Source organism: Eucyclogobius newberryi, unplaced genomic scaffold, assembly GCF_026437365.1.
Source record: "Eucyclogobius newberryi isolate DKJ021-1_F unplaced genomic scaffold, fEucNew1.0.hap1 SCAF_14, whole genome shotgun sequence".
NCBI classification, from domain to species: domain Eukaryota; kingdom Metazoa; phylum Chordata; class Actinopteri; order Gobiiformes; family Gobiidae; genus Eucyclogobius; species Eucyclogobius newberryi.
The window spans coordinates 9,476,825-9,495,273 of record NW_027315768.1 but is presented as its reverse complement, the minus strand read 5'-3'; the positions used below and the strand labels follow the sequence as shown (position 1 = coordinate 9,495,273).

Sequence of the window (18,449 nt, the reverse complement as noted above, 5' to 3'; positions counted from 1 at the left end):
ATTACGTTTGTAGTCTTAAGTCTATTTTTATTTAATACTTTATTTTTTGCATGCCTTTTCTTTTATCATAGTTTACTATTCCTGTTTATTGTTGTATTTTCTACCCTATTGCCGTAGCACATGGCAATTAAGTGTTTGATTCAGATTTATATTTTTTGAGAGCTCCCAAATTAGGAACAACAGCAGTAATATTTCATGAAACTGAAAAGTAGTGCAGTCACCAATTCTTTTGTTTTATAATTTGTGAATTCTGCTGAAATAAAGTGTCTAATTTCAGATGAAATAATTACATTAAAAAGAAAAAGTAGACCAATAAGCAAGCAACAATCTACACTAGTTGGAATAGTCTATTCTTTGATGATGGACCATGTCCATCATCAAAGAATAAACAATTCTGTGTGTGGGGGGAGACAGAGAGGACTCCCAAAGGTTTAAAGCTCATTTACACAACTATTAAAGCAAATAAACCAGTGTAGTTACACTAGATGATTTGATGTAGACATCATTGCTGTTGGTGCTTTTAGCTCTTGCAGATAATCAAGGTGAGACACAACAAGTAACAAGTCTTAGGGAATTAACTTTGTATTCATTAAATTGGTATTCTCTCATGCCTTTGACATGTTAAGTGTTCTTGTTTAACCACCTGATGGCAGCATTTGCCCTAGATACATGCTGTCTGTCTGTTTTAATTGTATTTCATTGTTAATAACCATATGTGCTACAGACCACATAAAAAGGAAAAGGTTAAGTAATAATTTACCTATTTTCAGATTAAGTCTTTGTACACTCAAATAAAACATTAAATTAATTTTCCATAATGTAGTTTTCCTGTAAATAGGTCAGCTTGGTATCTTAATAAAAAACTGTTCACTTGTCATTCCACAATAAATACATTATTACAAATATTCTAGGAGGAAATATATTTTAATATATTATTTCCTCCTCGTGCCTGTACAGTAGGAGCTCTCCCTCAGTCACAGGTAATGAGCACAGAGAGGGCATTGAAGGTAACTGCACGTTACCTTCAATACCGCATTAAGATAATTCCTTTTGGTAATCATTGGTGGGTAGTACGTTGACTCAAGAGCATTTAATTGTAATGATGATACAAAACTGTACTTACTTTCTAGAGACCATACTGGTACTCTTTCGTTGAGAAATGTTTGCTTTGAAGTTGCATTTATTTGGGTTTAGATTCCTCTTCCCACCGTAAGTCTACAAGTGACAAAAGCTTTATGTTGACAATATTAAATGATTAGAACATTTGTCTCTTGCGCCCTTCCTTCAGATATGATTTAGTTTTTTCCTCAGGTCTATACTTTGAAAATATCAGACTTGAGCAGTTGTTTGCCAAATACTTATTTTACTCAAACCTGAGTAATGTCTTGGACTACTTTGTATCTACTTGAATGACGTCACTCTTACAGGATTAAAATAGTGGGCAACCCTTCCCACCGCTCTTATAAATGAATCAATGTTAAGCCGAGTTAATGTGAACATACAATACAATCTACTAGATTATTATGCTTTGCAACATGACAAAGACCAATGGAATCTGATCAACTGAAAACAATCAAATCCTAGTCAACGTTCAAGTCACGTGCTCCAGGTGTAAATATTTGTAAAGTAATGATTATTTTAGTTGTTTTTCTGAACCAGGGATAAAACATTGCATACATAATAGGATTTATACACGAGTTCACATACATCACAAAAATCAACACAACTTCAAAAGACGTGCCAAGTAAATTAGACTGTCCAGTTAATGCAATATAATAGGGACTGTAGCACATAAGGAAGACCAATACCAAAATGCCCAGGTTTCTCCCAGCTTTGATTTCAGATTTCTTGGACTTGGTATGTAGTGTGACTATTGCGACCTGACAACGCATGGCTCTGGCCTGGAAGACAGCCACCACAAACACTCGCATATACAGGACAACAATGGTGGAAATAGGAAGGAAATACCCCATAACAAGGTCCATAATCCCGGCCAAGTTTACCACACACTCACCTTGGCAATATTTGTACTTGCCTAAGTTGTTATAGTTTTCATACAGTACAGCAAGAGCATAGTCGATGGAATAGATCCAGCATATACAAATAGTGATGCTGACCCTCTTCATTGTCATTCTGGTATGGTAGTGCATTGGGTCACAAATGGCTACATAACGATCTACTGAAATGAAGACCATGCTCGTGATAGATGTCATCAGTAGAGTGATGGGTAAGAGAAAATAAAGAAAGCACAACAAGTCGCCCAAAAGCCAGCAACTGTTCCACATAAATATCTCCACCGGTAAAACCACGAGGCCAATGAAGAAGTCCGACACGGCCAAGGAGAGCAGGATGAGGTTAGTGGGGGAGTGGAGCTTTCTGCAAGAGAGCAGAAACAATCTTATGTAATCATTTAGAAATAACATTACACAAAGTACAATTTAAAATAGAATATTAGAATATTCATTAAAAGATAATTCAATAACTCAATAATGAGCAACCACAAAAAATAAATACATGTACAATTTCATACTAGAAGTGAAAGCAAGTAGACAACAACCATAGGCAATATAATACAATGAGGTAAATGTGGGAATCATAAGAATTATGTACACATTTGTTTTGCATTGTATCTACCTGAAGTATACAATGGAGATGATAACAGGCAGGTTGAGTATGGCGGTGAGCAGGGACACGACGGAGAGCACTGCGTACACAGTCACAGTCTCAAGTGTGTGGCTCTGGGGTTTTACGCAGGAGCTGTTAAGGAGAAGAGGGAAGCACAGTTCTGGGTCCTCCATCGCCATTATCAGATGCACTGGAGTCCAGGAGCTCCAATATTTTATAGCCAACTGCTGAATCCCGAGGGGTTTTAAAGCGTTGGTTTTCATGCACCCACATTAGTGTGACGAGCAGCTAACAAAGTTAAACATAGATTTCAACAGTGACGTGCATTCAGGGGAGGCAGTGCCTCACCTGTCAATCTTGGAGGAAAAAATAATAATATATGTATATATATATATATATATATATATATATATATATATATATTACAGTTGTGGTCAAAAGTTTGCATACACTTGTAAAGAGCATGATGTCATGGCTCTCTTGAGTTTCCAGTTACGTCTGACCACAGAACGTTCCTCCAGAAGATCTTATCTTTGTCCATGTGATCAGCAGAGGATTTGATAATGCATTTATTTATTTTTATCTTTATTATTTTTTTCCCCTCCATCCCTTGTTGAGAAATGGGAGGTTTTGTCTATGGGAGTTTTTGTTTATAGAAGATCTTCTACTGAAAGTGTTTTTCAAACTTCCTATAAGTGATCTGTTCTTTTCTTCTGTATCTACCTGCGTTGCATCAATGAAATTTCCCCATGTGGGACAATAAAGGAATATCTTATCTTATTTCTAAAACTCCGAACATACTTCTTTGTCACAAAGAACATTCATGAAGTTTGCTTCTTTTATGACTTTATTCTGGGTTAACAGAAAAAGTGACCAAATCTCCTGGGTCAAAATATACACACAGCAAGGCTAATATTTGGTTAAATGGCCCTTGGCCATTTTCACTTAAATCAGGCGCTTTTGGTAGCCATGCACAAGCTTCTAGTAAGCTTCTGGTTGAATCTTTGACCACTTTTCTTGACGGAATTGGTGTAGTTCAGTTAAATTTGTTGGCTTTCTGACATGGACTTGTTTGTTCAGCATTGTCCACATGTTCTCAATGTCAGGACTTTGGGCCATTCTAAAACCTTAATTCTAGCCTGATTTAGCCATTTTATTACCACTTTTGATGTGTGTTTGGGGTCATTGTCCTGTTGGAACACCCAACTGCGCCCAAGACCCAACCTTCGGGCTGATGATTTTAGTATTTTTTTGAAGAATTTGAAGGTAATCCTCCTTCTTCATGTATTCCATTTACTATCTGTAAAGTACCAGTTCCATTGCCAGCAAAACAGCCCCACAGCATAATACTCCCACCACCGTGTTTGACGGTAGGCATGGTGTTCTTGGGGTTAAAGGCCTCACCTTTTCTCCTCCAAACATATTGCTGGGCATTGTGGCCAAACAGCTTGATTTTTGTTTCGTCTGACCACAGAACGTTCCTCCAGAAGGTCTTATCTTTGTCCATGTGATCAGCAGCAAACTTTAGTCAAGCCGCTTTTGGAGCAAGGGCTTCCTTCTTGCACGGCAGCCTCTCAGTCCTGGGAGACGCAAAACACGCTTGACTGTGGACACTGACACCTGTGTTCCAGCAGCTTCTAATTCTTGGTAGATCTGCTTTTTGGTGGTTCTCGGTTGACTCTTCACCCTCCTGACCAATTTTCTCTCAGCAGCAGGTGATAGCTGCATTTTTTTTCCTGATCGTGGCTGTGACAAAACAGTGCCATGGACTTTATACTTACAAACAATTGTTGCACTGTTGCTCTTGGGACCTGCAGCTGCTTTGAAATGACTCCAGGTGACTTTCCTGACTTGTTCAAGTCAATGAGTGGCTTTTTCAGATCCTTGCTGAACTCCTTTGACTTTCCCATTGTAGCGTTTGCGGACGTTTGTATCCAATGATCCTATTTAAATGAGCTCAGAGAAGTCACCATCTGTAGTCACTCATAATCACTCACAAGAAGTTAAGAGGCCATGTATGAAGCTCATTTCATTGACAAAACTTTCTAAGTCACCAACATTACTAATTTATGTTGCTGTATGTATATTTTTGACCCAGGAGATTTGGTCACTTTTTCTGTTAACCCAGAATAAAGTCATAAAAGAACCAAACTTCAAGAATGTTTTTTGTGACAAAGAAGTATATATTCCAATCAGTCTATCAGAGAAAAATCTGAGATTCAGAAATAACTGGAAACTCAAGAGAGCCATGACATTATGTTCTTTACAAGTGTATGTAAACCTTTGACTACAACTGTATATATAAAATAATATTTTTTCATCAGGTATTTATTAGAAACCCCCTTTCCGTTTGAAACCAATATCGAACAATATTTTTTTCAAATAAGAATGTCAAAATGTTCAGATATTTGCCGTTCAGATATTGCCTGACCAACACGTTTACAGACAACTTTACAAAACCTGAGGGTCTGAGGCTTGACCGCTGGATTTCAATTTCTAGGGCGGAGTTTAGAGAGCAGACACAGAACCAATCACATAAACCCAGAAGTGACGCAAAAAACGCGACACGCGTAACCATTGTCAACAAGGCGCGGAAAATGTCTCCTGAATCGCGATGACGCCCTTCGCATAACCGCATCTAACGCACGTTCATCATGGCTAGTAGAGCGGACTTTCCTGATTGTTCAAACCGAAGCGAGAGCAGAAGTAAACACTCGGTCACGAGCCGGGTCCGCCATCTTGAATGTTTTGGAACGGGGGTGAAGAGCTACTTCCGTATCTCAGTGTGACGCGTTAAAACCTTCGCCTGGGATTGGATAGGTAAATGGATGACCGACGACTTCATTGGCTTTGACTCGGATTCCAGACCCTTACGCATTCAAACAGAATGTGGGCGGGGCTGGCGGGTCAGGCAAGTTCAGATACAGGGAGGAGGCAGCACCTGCTCTGCCTCTCGGAGCACACACACACACTCCTCACTCCTCACAAACTGAGCTGGTGCAATGCAAATGATGTGTCACTCTCTCCCTCTGTTTATAACAAATAAAACACCCTGACAATGTGCTCTGTGCGTCTATATTCTAGATAATGTACGAAATGTATTTCTGAAACGTGTTTTAGGCTCACAGATTCATTACAAAACCGCAATAAAAGTTCACTTAGCGATGAATCATTACATGTGCCGCATGAAGAGGGCGCTCCTGAACCTGGCCGTCTGTGGACATGTGCTCCATCTTCTTTGTTATTATTTTGTATGTAGAATCCAGACAAGATGGACGATTACATTTCCAAGTTAAAACATTTCGCAAATCTGGATTTTCAATCAAAGCAAGAGGTTATAACTAAAGGAAGACCTAGACCAGAGTTGAACAGATTGCTTCAGACGGAGTGATATCTCTAAAAACGCTGAACACTATAACACAACACTTAGCCTTGTGGGTAGCGAAATGGCCTGGAGTTTCAGAGTTTGTGGGATTGACGTCCTCTTGCCCCAAAATGTTTTTCGTGTTCAAACTTTTTAAACTTAGATTACTCAGTCTAGTTTGTTTTGAGATGAGTTATGTCAATCAGAGATGAACGGAGGCAATGTTTCTTTAACATTTTGATAACATCAGTGATCAGATTAAAGTCAGGTTTGATCATTTTGGTGAACTAGCTTTCCTTGGTTTTGAAATACCAACATTTTGATGACACAAAACTGCAGAGCCAGTCAAAATATGGAAGATTTTTTTACTTTGTGAGACTAAGGGCGGAGCTAGTGGGACTGTATAGCACACAAATGGTGAGGAATGAATGCAAGTCTCCTGCACAGCTTCTCCTCTTTTTGGTCCAAAACGACCTGTTTAAGGAGCTCTTTTGGGTTCATTCGCGTTTGAAAATCTGACTCTGAAAGAGTCGTGCCTCACTAGCCCTGAACCTCACCGCACGTAACTGGATTTCCTAGAATTAGAGAAATGCCCCACTATTTTTTGGCCACGCAGGTACATATTAAGACATCAATGTACAAAATGAATATGTATAGTTTAATTGTGTCCCAGTAATTTCACAATGATGCATTCACTAACAGAAAATTAAAGATAAAATACAACCGCCAGTTCAGGTTGAAGGTTAATTTTGTTAGGCTACGGTAGGCCCAAGGAATCAGCATCTAAGTGTGATTAAGTGTCCATGTTTCCAGAGGAGTCTCCATGTAGTCACAGGGGAGGGAAAAGAGAAAGGCGAGCAGGAGCCTGTCCGATATAATAACAGTAAGTGTCAATGTCTGCTCCAGTCCAGCCTAGGTTAGGGTTAAGGTTAGGTTTAGGGTGGTTTAGGGTGGTTTTCCTGTCGCTCCCCTCCTTCCCTGCCTGTCTCTTCCTGTGTGGGCATGTCTACTCTGGACTGTACACCTGCCTTCAGTCTTCGTAGTCCTTCTTGGGGTCTCACGTCTTGGCCACATTCGTTTTTCAGCAAGGTGGGTCGGAGGAGGAGGACGTCAGTTGTAACTGTGTAAGCTGCCTTTTATAAGCGGGTGGTGAGCAGGTGCATTAATATCACTACTACTAAACAGGGTTCTTTTTACATGTTAGAATGCTAACACAATAATGTTCCATCTTGACATTTACGTCTACGACAGAGTGGTTAGCTCTTGCCTCCTAGTAAGGAGATCAAGGATTTGATTCCAGACCAACATCACCTGGTGATGGTGGAGTCTGCTCGTCGTCGTAACGTGTGTTCTCTCCACATTCTCAGGTTTCCTCCAACCATCCAAAGACATCCATCCATTTTCTACCGCTTGTTCCCCTTCGGGGTCGCGGGTACATCCTGGACAGTGGCCAACTCGTCGCAGGGCCAACACAGAGACATGGACATTACAGACAGCCATTCTCTCTCACATTCATTCACTAGGGTCATTTAGAGTCACCAATTTTTACCTAACACATGCATGTGTTTGGATGGTGGGAGGAAGCCGGAGAACCCGGAGAGGACCCACGATAACACGGGGAGGACATGCAGACATGCTTGTGTTAATTGTAAATTAACATTTGTTAAGTATAAATTGGCAACTTTAAATTGCCAACAGTGAATGTATTTGTCTGTATGTCTCTGTGTTAACCCTGCGATGAGTGTACCCCAAAGTCACTGGGATAGGCTCCAGTCACCAATCCCTAATGGGAAAAAGCAGTAGAAAATGAATAGAAAAAATAAAAAGAGCTACAGTGTTCATTTTTCTTGTCCTTACTTCCACGTCACGTGTGGAGAGTGTAGGGTAAGATACTAGTACAAGTACTGTAAGGTTATGAATGTCCACCCACTTGTGAAGGGGGCGGGGCATTCAGGTTTGATATTGATTAAAGAATTGTTCAAGAATTCAAACATGACACACTGCCTAAGTGTGGGTAAGTTTGAATCGTATTTTTAAAAGAAGAATGGGGCACCAGCCGGATAATCGGCAATTTAACAACTCTAAAATCAGATATCTAGATTAATTAATTAATTAGAAATTAATTTGCTCGTTGATCTAAAGGTTTGAGAACGTAACCGTGACATTGACCCCTTTTCTGGAAATGAAAGAACACTTTACCAAATGTAGGTTATGAAGATTTAATGACCAAATAATTAAACAGATAAATATGAATCAGGAATATGCAAATGAGTCGATAACAGATGGAAAACACTAGACATGATAGTTCTAGATCTATCTGTGTGTTAGAGTTAAGTCTAAGATGAAATTCAGCCAGCCTGTGAAGTGCATTCATACGAACGGAACCAGAAGCTGTGATCCTGAGGAGACGGGCCTGCGTGGGGTCCAAGGGCCTGCTTGGGGTCCAAGGGCCTGCTTGGGGTCCAAGGGCCTGCTTGGGGTCCAAGGGCCTGCGTGGAGTCCAAGGGCCTGCTTGGGGTCCAAGGGCCTGCGTGGAGTCCAAGGGCCTGCTTGGGGTCCAAGGGCCTGCTCTGGAGCTCGGCTCTGACGTTGTCTGGCCAAAGAAGGACTGGATCGGTTCTGCGATCTGCGTTCTCCTTGGCTCTGAGGCGTTCTCCTTGGCTCTGAGGCGTTCTCCTTGGCTCTGAGGCGTTCCCGAATGAAAAGGCCGTCGTGCTGCTCCACAGATGTGGCTGGTCTAAAAGGCTGTGGACTTGAAAAGTTGCAAAAGGTCCTTGCTTGATTTTGCGTGATGCAGCGTCAATCACGTTTTAAAAAAAACAGACGCAGGTTTCTTAGTTCCGGGAGGGAACATTAGCTTCTCTTGGAAAAGTCTTTGTCCCGTAGCGTAGCATCGCTCACGCTAACTAGGCCCGAGGCCTGCTCCCAAGGCCTCATGGACCTTGCTGGTGGGACCCTGGATGGAGGGTCGAGCTTCGAAAGAAACTCGGATGGAACTCGCTCTTTTGGCGCCGTGGCTTCAGCCAATCAGCATGCACGCTGGGGTCAGAGCTGATAAGGAGATGAGATCTGGCTTTATGAGCCCGTGATGTATCTCTCACAGTCTCGCTTGAATGCAACAATCAATGCGGGACGCCAGCTCGATGATGCCGTCGAGAGTGGTGGGAAGTTCATATGAAATTAGTTTGTCCTTAATGTAGTCCCCCACAGAAATGCGTCGCACTGGGCAGCCTGGTTCTAAACACTGGAGCTAGCCTGGTTGCGGAAGTGGATGGAGTAATCGACCACTGAACGAGACCCTTGGTTCAGACCCAGAGGCCCTCCTGAAGCGTCCGGACTTGGGGAAGCTTCTCCAGATACTTTGCGGAGCTCGGCGGCGAAGGCTTGGAAGGAGTAGCACGGATTAAAAATTCAAGATGAATGATTGCCTCAATTTGACGGTAGGAAACCAAATCTCTCTTAATGTTAAGTAAACCAATTTCTGTGCCTGAAGTGTGAGATGGCGATGATGACCAGCAGGGTGAGCACGGTGATGAGCAGAGCAGTGAGGTTCAGCAGGCTGTAGATGATGGTAGCCTGTCTAGTGCTGGGCTTCTTGCAGGAGCTGTTCAGGTGCGGGAAACAAAACTCCTGTTCTTCCCCCGCCTCCATCTTCCTCCTGTACGAAGGCGTCACTTTAAAGACTTTTATATGGATCCCTGCTGCACAAATGTGTCACTGTAGGTTGGGTTAACGTTGATATACGGAACAAAAATATAAATGCAGTACTGATTTTTGCTCCCATTTTTTCACGACCTGAACTCAAAGACATGAAACCTTTTCTTTCTTTCTTTTTGTTACAAGCTTTTTCCCCCCCAAAATAATTACCATAATACAAACAACAGATCTAGAGCAGAGGGTAGGAAAAAAATAGAAATAAACATCAACTAAACAGCAAAGAAACAAAACCATGGCATTTTAACCTAAAATAACCAAAGTCCAAAGTCTTTCAAATGTGTCCATATCCAAGTAACGTCCGAAAGTTTTTGTTTTTTTCATTTGTTTAATGTCTGTTACAATGTCAGTCCAGCCCTTAGTTGTTGGTGAGCTTAGTGTCAACCATCTCTTTGTGATGGCCTTTTTTCCAGCAGCCCAAAGCACATTCCAAAGGTATTCATTTATTGTGTCTGTAGGAGCCAAAATCCCTGATAATGGTGCAGCGTTGGGAGAGGCCACAGGGTGTCGTTGTGGGTTAGAAGCAAAATGGGTATCTAAATAGGAACTTTGGTGCTGGGTGGAGGTTGCTAGACGGGCAAGCACAGTTTGTTGACCGCTTCCGGCGAACTGTGATGTATGTGATAAGCGTTATGGTGAATATGGATTTTATTTGTTTTTGAAATGAAGTGATGCACTGTTTGGATTGATTTTAAGGACATCGTAATGAATAAATGATGACATGAACTTAGGAACTGCCTCAGCAAACTTTTTGGAATCACACTGAGCTAGCACGTCAACAAAATTTCCGTCTGCAACATAAGCAAATCAGTTGGAGTTTGCTTATACAAAAAGTCATGGCTCCTACAGTGTCCATGGCAGGGGTTTTGAGGCCCAAGTACATAGTTCTATAATTGAGAGAGGAGGCAATGTCCAATACAGTCTGCACATGTCCTTGTAAATTTCAGTCCAATATGTTTGTGCGACAGGAGAGTCTCAAACATATAATGGTGGTTTGCCTCCTGGATGCCACATTTTCTCTAACAGTATTTCCTTATGAATAATGGGCTCTTTGACATAGCGTAATAATAAAACGTGACACATTTTTACAGCAAAATTCCCTCCAGACTGTGATTTTGAGGTCATCCACTTGTATGGACACACAGTTTCCCACTCTTCATCTGTCAAAACAACAAGATTACCTTCTTTTCCCCCATTTGTTCTAATATATCTAATAAAGTAGCTGTCCAGATTAGCAATGCATTGATATGATTTAGATCTTATTCCCAGAGGGTTCTAATGGGCATTTCTTTGTTTAATTTCTTGGTTATACTAACTCCTTATTTGTAAATACCTATAGAAGCCCGGTTTCTCCAAGTCAAAGGATTCTTTCTACATATCAAATATTTTCATAAGTCATAAGCCAAACCAATTTAAGATTTTAACATCTTTGTTTACTTCCATGTTGTAAGGACAGATTTTACCCAGGGATTCTTGACTTTTGCTATATGACTCAACTGCCATCTGCCAATGAAGCCTGTAGAGGAACCAGGTACTTTTCTTATTGAGCTTCATATTCTGGATCAAACCAGTACAGCAATGCTCTGATATGAGCTTTTCAGACAAGATAACCCCATCCTCCTTTTTCTTTTGATATTTTTGAGGTTTTTTGCCCTGCCATACAAATTGTGAGATTGTTATGGTGGCATGAGGTCAGGGCAATCAAGGCAAGTCTAAAATTACTGTGTCACAACTAAGCCTGTTTTCCCCTCCCTTAAAAAAAAATCTTGGCTGGAAGTCAGAAGGCATGTTCATACCGCCTCGTCAAAGGGTCCAGTTACACAGTTACTGCTGAGGGTCTACAGCATCCCTGTTTTTGTGGAAATTACCGTATTTTCCGGAATATAAGTCACACCAGAGTATAGGTCGCACCAACCAAAAAATACATAATAGACAAGAAAAAAACACATATAAGTTGCATTTTGGGGAAATTTATTTGATAAAATCAAAGACCAAGAACAGCGTTAACAGAGTTAGAGAACATGATGAATAAGTGTCCATATACAAACGTAATACCTTCAGCTACACAACGCATAGACAACTGTGGTAAGTGTCTGGTATGTTAACGTAACATATTAACAGTTATTCAGATAACTATAGCATAAAGAAGATTCTAATAAGATTACCAAAGCATCAGTATTACCTTAAATCCATTGAATTATTCTACCTCGATGTCACTTCTAAACAACTCCGGAGGTATAGGAAGTGCCGATTCTTCATCTTCGTCGCTTACAACCTAGAGTTCCCTCTTGCGATAGTGAGTGTGAAAATAATCAACATTTGACATGCGGTTTCAAGTGTAAAAATAACGAATAATATCACATATACTCCAGAGCGACTTATAAGTCGCACCCCGGCCAAAACTATGAAAAAAAGATGAGACTTATAGTCCGGAAAATATGGTATATTGCTTTGCTTGGAAAGTTTCATATATTTAACTTTAACTTGTGGATCTGTAATTTTGTTTGTATTGCTGGACGAATACCTTGATTAACATGCATTCCTACTGTCTGTGGGGTCACCTCTCCACAAATATTACCTGTATCTTGGCCTTGTTACAGGTCACCGGCTTGTTTCTATTGCCATAGAGGTAGAATAGTATTCGCAAAGTAAACTGTCTGCATCTAATAATAGAACGTTGAAGCTGGAAGTGAGCATGCTAGCTGCTGTTAACTTTACCACAGCAAAACTGGCTCTGGCTCTGTGAAAAACACTTATAAACCCATCACAATCAATAATTAGGATACTAGGAATGTATTAGGTTAGTGAGCAATACATGTGGACTGCTGCAAAGAGTATAAAGTGAATTAGTTCTGTTTGTCACAATTTTAAGACTGTAAAAATCAGTCATATACAGCATCTTTAAAGAATGTTGAAAAAAACATCATCTCACATTATTAGTATAAATATTCCCTGCAGGCTTTATTCCATTATACTAACACATAACAACATATGATTCATATTACAGTATATTTGTATCACGTGACCCTGGCTTCAAAATCTTCAGAGTCACAATGAGTTTGATAGCTTTCCGAAACCATGGATAAAACAAAGCATAAATAACTGGATTTAGGGTTGAGTTAAAATACATCCAAAAACTCATTAACATTTCAGTCGGTGACCCGATTAGCAACTCCCCCCCGGTTAGAGACATACAATAGTACGGTGAGTAGCAGATGAGAAAAACCACCACCACCACACCCAAGTTCTTTGCTGCTTTGATTTCTGATTTCCGAGCTGTAATGGTGACAACGTTCTGCTGATTGTTAACGTGGCGACGCATGGCTCGGGCTTGCGTGACGGCTACCACAAAAACCCGTAAATACAGCACCACAATGATACTAACTGGGATAATAAAAACAATAACCAAATCGGCCTCCCCAGAAACACTGATAAAGCATTCACCGCGGCAAGATGTGTCCCTGCCTGGTTCAACTATGTTTTCGTACATAAGGCAGTTGGTGTACAGAAGAGAGCCGAGCCAGCAGACGGCAATGCTAATTCCACTGACTTTCACTGTCATTTTGGTTTGGTAACGCATGGGGTCACAAATGGCCACGTATCGGTCCACAGAAATGAGAACCATGTTACCGACCGAGGCAGACACTAAAGTGATAGGAACTACAAAGTACACCACACACACAAGGTCGCTCAGGACCCAGCACGTTCTGGACATGAGGCTCTCAACGGGAATGACCACAATCCCCACGAAGAAGTCAGACACGGCCAGGGAAAGGAGGATGAAGTTGGTGGAGGAGTGAAGCTGCCTGTAGACAAAACAAAGGTAAAGATGATAAAGCAGCAGATGGAACAGTCAGTCAAAAATGTGCAAGTACATTCACTGCCTACGTTCACATGGACACCAAAATATGATCATTATCTGATTCCTGGAGCCTGGAATTTTTAAATTACAAGCAAAAAGTAACATTTGATGTGAGTATAAAAATATATATTATATATTTATCTTTTACATTTTTATTACAATTTGAATGATCTTTTACCTAAAACAATCAGATGAACTGTGAACAATCAAAAATCAGATTACTCTCTACTACTGTTTATATGACATTTCAATAAACTCCAAAAATCAGGTAATGATCACATTTTTGGTGTGTATTTTAACACAGCTATTAGCACAGTTTAGTAAAACTACAACAAAAATATGAGTCTCTCAGAGAGTCTATTATGAATATTTAATTTTTTTACCTAGAAGATATTTTGTCATTTCTGGATACTGGCAGAATATATCATACCTAGTCAACAATATATTGTAAGTGTAAATTACTGAAGTAATAATATGTGTTGTAGATAACTTGCTGATCGCTCTGAAATTAAATGTAATTCATATTCAAAGCAATGATCAAAACTACTTAAATCAACAAGATTCTGAATTCAAGTCAAGTCATCTCCTCCAGAAGTAAATGCCAGCCACAACCAAATCTCGGCTTCAAATCCTCTCAATGACAAAGTTCTAGTTCTGTGCCTGAAGTGTGAGATGGCAATGATGACCAGCAGGTTGAGCACGGTGGTGAGCAGAGCAGTGAGGTTCAGCAGGCTGTAGATGATGGTAGCCTGGGTCTGGGTGTGAGTGCTGGGCTTCCTGCACGAGCTGTTCAAGTGCGGGAAACAAAACTCCTCTTCTGCCTCGGCCTCCATCCTCCTCCTTCACCAAGGCGTCACCGTAAAGACTTTTATATGGATCCCTGCTGCACAAATGTGTCACTGTAGGTTGGGTTCAAGTTGATATAGTATTCTGACAGGGCCAATAAGGTTAAGAGTTTATGCTTTATTCTCTGCTGTGGACTTCTTCTTGTTGGTCTCATCCCTTCTCTTCAGGAAAGTAGGAATATTTTTGATCCAGGCAAATGCCCAAATGTCACAAGCATCTAACCAAACTCCAGTGCTACTAATGACTGGAGGTATGATCGAACATGATGGATAGAGAAAATACAGGAAAAGGATATTAATTAAAGATTTCCAACAAAAAGCAGAGAAGCTTTGCCTTCAAGTGAGCTGGACAAAGACAATGTTCATGCCAGTGGTCATGAAAGCTCTGCAATGACAATGAGCATGTGTGTCCAGTCTCCATAGTGACAAATCAAGGCAACCTAAAACCAGTGATCACCCGTAAAAGTCCTCTGGCTGCATCCGTTCTGCAACCACTTTGAAAACTCCTCTGGCGGCATTGTACAACGTCAAGCAAGTAAAAGATTTTAATGTCCGAGTCAGTACTCTCCATCCTGCTCTATGGGTCAGAGACATGGCCATTAAATAAGACGACGATAGATAGCTCCTGTGTTATGGAATCAGCTCCCCATCCATGTTAAATAGGCCGACACAGTCTCTTCATTTAAGACCAGGCTTAAAACGTTCCTCTTTGAAATGGCTTATGGTTAGGCCAGTTAGGAACAGAAATGAAGACCTACATTTTCCTAGCTATGCTGCCCTAGAAGCAACTATGCTGAGGGAAGTATGGCAGCTTGAGCACTATCCTCTGCTTCTGACTACGTATTCTATCAAACAATATTTAATGTTTAATTTCACCTACAATCTGTTCATTGCCTTTTCTTCTTCCTCTTCTTCTCCCACTGCACAAGCACATCGATGACCTGTGGACCCAGATGCTCCTCAACTCCCTGGAGAAGCGGTCTCTACTCCATTTGGACAGTTCTTCATCTGTCTCGAAGAACTGGTTCACTCCACTGTCTATTCCGCGTCCCACTGTCCGTCTGAGGGAGTTGGATCTCTCCTTCACAGTGGAACTCCTTCAGGTTTCTACTTTTTCCCAAAGAGGTTAGGTAGATTTTCCTGGCCGAGAAGGAAGGTCTAAGGACAGGGGAACTTGGGACATTTGTCTAAAGACACAGGACGCTAGGGCGACTGTTTTTTACTGTCGCCCTCTGAGACCACTGCTGTTGTGATTTTGGGCGTTACAAAAACTGAATTGAATTGAAAGACACGTGTGTGTATCAGTATTAATTATATTAAAGTATCATTACGGTTCTTTTTGGACTTTAAGCTGCTACTTTTTTCCCACACTTTGAATTTGAATCTGTTTTTAGCCCACACTTTGGAGCTTAAGAGCATTTCTGACCTCAAAATGTTCAGAGTTTATAAACCCTGTAAGAAAACGCTGTCCAGAAGATGTCCTGCACTGTGGGATTTTACAGTTATGGTTTAAGGAGCCTCTGGTCCCTCTGCTGCTGTTTGATCTCTGGATAAATGTACTGAGTTCAGGAGCCAAATGATTGATTCATTTCAATATTAAGGTTAACTATTAGAGAAGCTTGCAATGTTTGGATTTCTTTGTATTGTTTTGGATATTTTCTCAATAGGTTTATTGAATTTTAGTTGGGGGTCCAGAACCAACTCCAAATATTGAAATTCATTTATTGATGGAATTTCTAATTCCGCAAATTTATTTGAAATTTTTGTCTACAACTATTTTTGTAAGATTTAGAACCAAGTGGATTAGGTTAACCCTAACACTGACTATTTTAAAATCCTCCCCTCTCTAACTCACAACACCTATATGGTGGCACTGCTAGTGTGCAAAGTTCTGTCCATACTGTACTGTATATATTACGTTTGTAGTTAGTCAGTCTATTTTCAATTAATACCTTATTTTTTGCATGCCTTTTCTTTTATCATAGTTTACTATTCCTATTGATTGTTGTATTTTCTACCCTATTGCCGTAGCACATTCCTAGTTTGTGAAGTTTGTTCACTGAAAATGGCAATTAAGTGTTTTCTGATTCAGATTTGTATTTTTTGAGAGCTCCCAAATCAGGAACAACAGCAGTAATATTTTACAAAATTGAAAAGTAGTGCAGTCACCTATTCTTTTCTGTTTTTGTGATTCATATTAGAATAATTTAACATGTGAATTCTGCTGGAAAAAAGTTTTTTAATTCCAGATGACATAATGTCTTATACAAGCCTCCCCAGCACAGCCAAAGGTTTATTGATGATTTTACTGAGATGCTTTCAGTCAGTCGTATGCACAGACTTTGATGGTTTGGTCATTACAGGTGATTTCAATGTTCATGTTGATAATATTTGTGTCAGAAACGAGCTTGATGCTGTCCTTGAAACCTTCAGTCTTACTCAGCATGTGAGAGGCCCGACCCACAGCAGAGTGGCCCGACCCACAGCAGAGGGCTGCATTTCTGTCACTTAAATTATAGCACAGGTGCACTGTTTATGGAAATGATAAACTTTGAAAATGTCTCATGTTCTAATGTAAATGATTTGTTGAACTCTGTTACATCTAGTGTTTTGAATGTTCGAGACATCATTGCACCTATGCAGGCTAACATTTTTAAAAATAAGAAGAAATGATGATTCGGTCAGGGCACAGAAAAGGGAGTGTAAACGGAAATGGCGCAAGTCAACGCTCCAGGTTCAGAAAGAGATTTACAGAGAGAAGTTGGATATGTACAACCTCATTTTATGTAGAACTAGGGAAAGATTTTTTTCTGAAATAATTGGAAGCTGCAGTAACAACTCGCATGTCCTGTTTGCCACAGTAAACAGATTAACAAACCCTCCAGCTCAGCTGCCGTTAGAACTCATTTCCACATCCAAGTGTAATGAGTTTGCATTATTCTTTAATGACAAAGTTCAAGGCGTTAAAAATGCTATAAATCCCACAATGCAAAAAATAACCCCAAAACCACCTTGACACTTAGAGCTAACTCACTTTGCACCTGTAACTGACAAAACTGTCCAGGAGATCATCACCAGTCTGAGTTCATCTACATGCTGCCTTTATGTGTTACCCACCAGATTTCTAAAGTCTGTGCTGAACAGTTTGTTAGCACCATTCACTCACATAGTTAACATGTCGCTTCAATCTGGAACATTCCCAATGTCTTTGAAAACTGCGGTCATACTGCGGTCTTGATGCCGCAGTACTGAGTCATTACCGGCCCATCTCTAATCTGCCATTTTGGGGCAAAGTCCTTCAAAAGGTTGTTCACCAACAGCTCACAGATTTCCTCTTAATAAATAATTTGAAGTTTTTCAGTCAGGTTTTAGACCTCATCACAGCACTGAGACTGCTCTTGTCAAGGTGACAAATGACATCCACCTGAACATTGAATCTGATTTTTTTCTGTCATGTCTTCATGATTTTAATGCATTTTTTCAATGTTGTTGAAGCACTTTGAATTGCTTTGTGTATGCATTGTGCTCTACAAATAAACTTGCCTTGCCTTGCCACTAGTTAGAATAGTCTAATCCATAGGTGTCAAACTCTGGCCCGCGGAACAAATCCGGCCCGCCAGACGTTTTAATCCGGCCCGCCGAACATTTCAAATTTATGTTAAAAAGAAAATTAAAAAAAATTGCTCTGCTGCACTGCTGTGTGAGCTGCCGAAGGAGAAGTGCACTTTAAGCACTTTTGAGCAGAAGTTTAGTGGTGTGTTAGTTCAGGTGTACAGATAACTACACAGACGTGGAAATGTTAGTTAGTACATTTAAACGTTTTTTTTAGATCTTGAGAAGTTTATTTTGTTATAAAATCAAATGTTTATCCCTGTGTAGAACTCTAGATCAACTCTGAAGTTGTAATGCACATAAACTGAAGCACAGTTTTGGTGAAATTACACCTGTTTTTCTAAATACATTTCAGTTTATGAGAACAAACGTTCTGTAATTTTTTTTTTATCGATCCAGTAATTGCTTCAAAACAGCGTAGGTTATA

At 40.3% G+C, this 18,449-nt stretch overlaps 2 protein-coding genes across 2 annotated transcripts; both read right to left on the bottom strand.

The window, feature by feature from the left end:
* Positions 1-1,580: 1,580 nt before the first annotated feature.
* Positions 1,581-2,805, bottom strand: LOC140359256 (trace amine-associated receptor 13c-like). The gene is made up of 2 exons (XM_072444116.1): positions 2,635-2,805; positions 1,581-2,376 (listed from the first exon to the last, which is right to left on the bottom strand). Exons 1-2 carry the CDS (start codon positions 2,802-2,804, stop codon positions 1,581-1,583), a joined length of 966 nt encoding a protein of 321 aa, XP_072300217.1. The 5' UTR covers position 2,805.
* Positions 2,806-12,704: 9,899 nt separating this feature from the next.
* On the bottom strand, positions 12,705-14,470 carry LOC140359143 (trace amine-associated receptor 13c-like). Its single transcript, XM_072444010.1, has 2 exons — positions 14,226-14,470; positions 12,705-13,509 (listed from the first exon to the last, which is right to left on the bottom strand). Exons 1-2 carry the CDS (start codon positions 14,396-14,398, stop codon positions 12,705-12,707), a joined length of 978 nt encoding a protein of 325 aa, XP_072300111.1. The 5' UTR covers positions 14,399-14,470.
* Between the last annotated feature and the right edge of the window lie 3,979 nt (positions 14,471-18,449).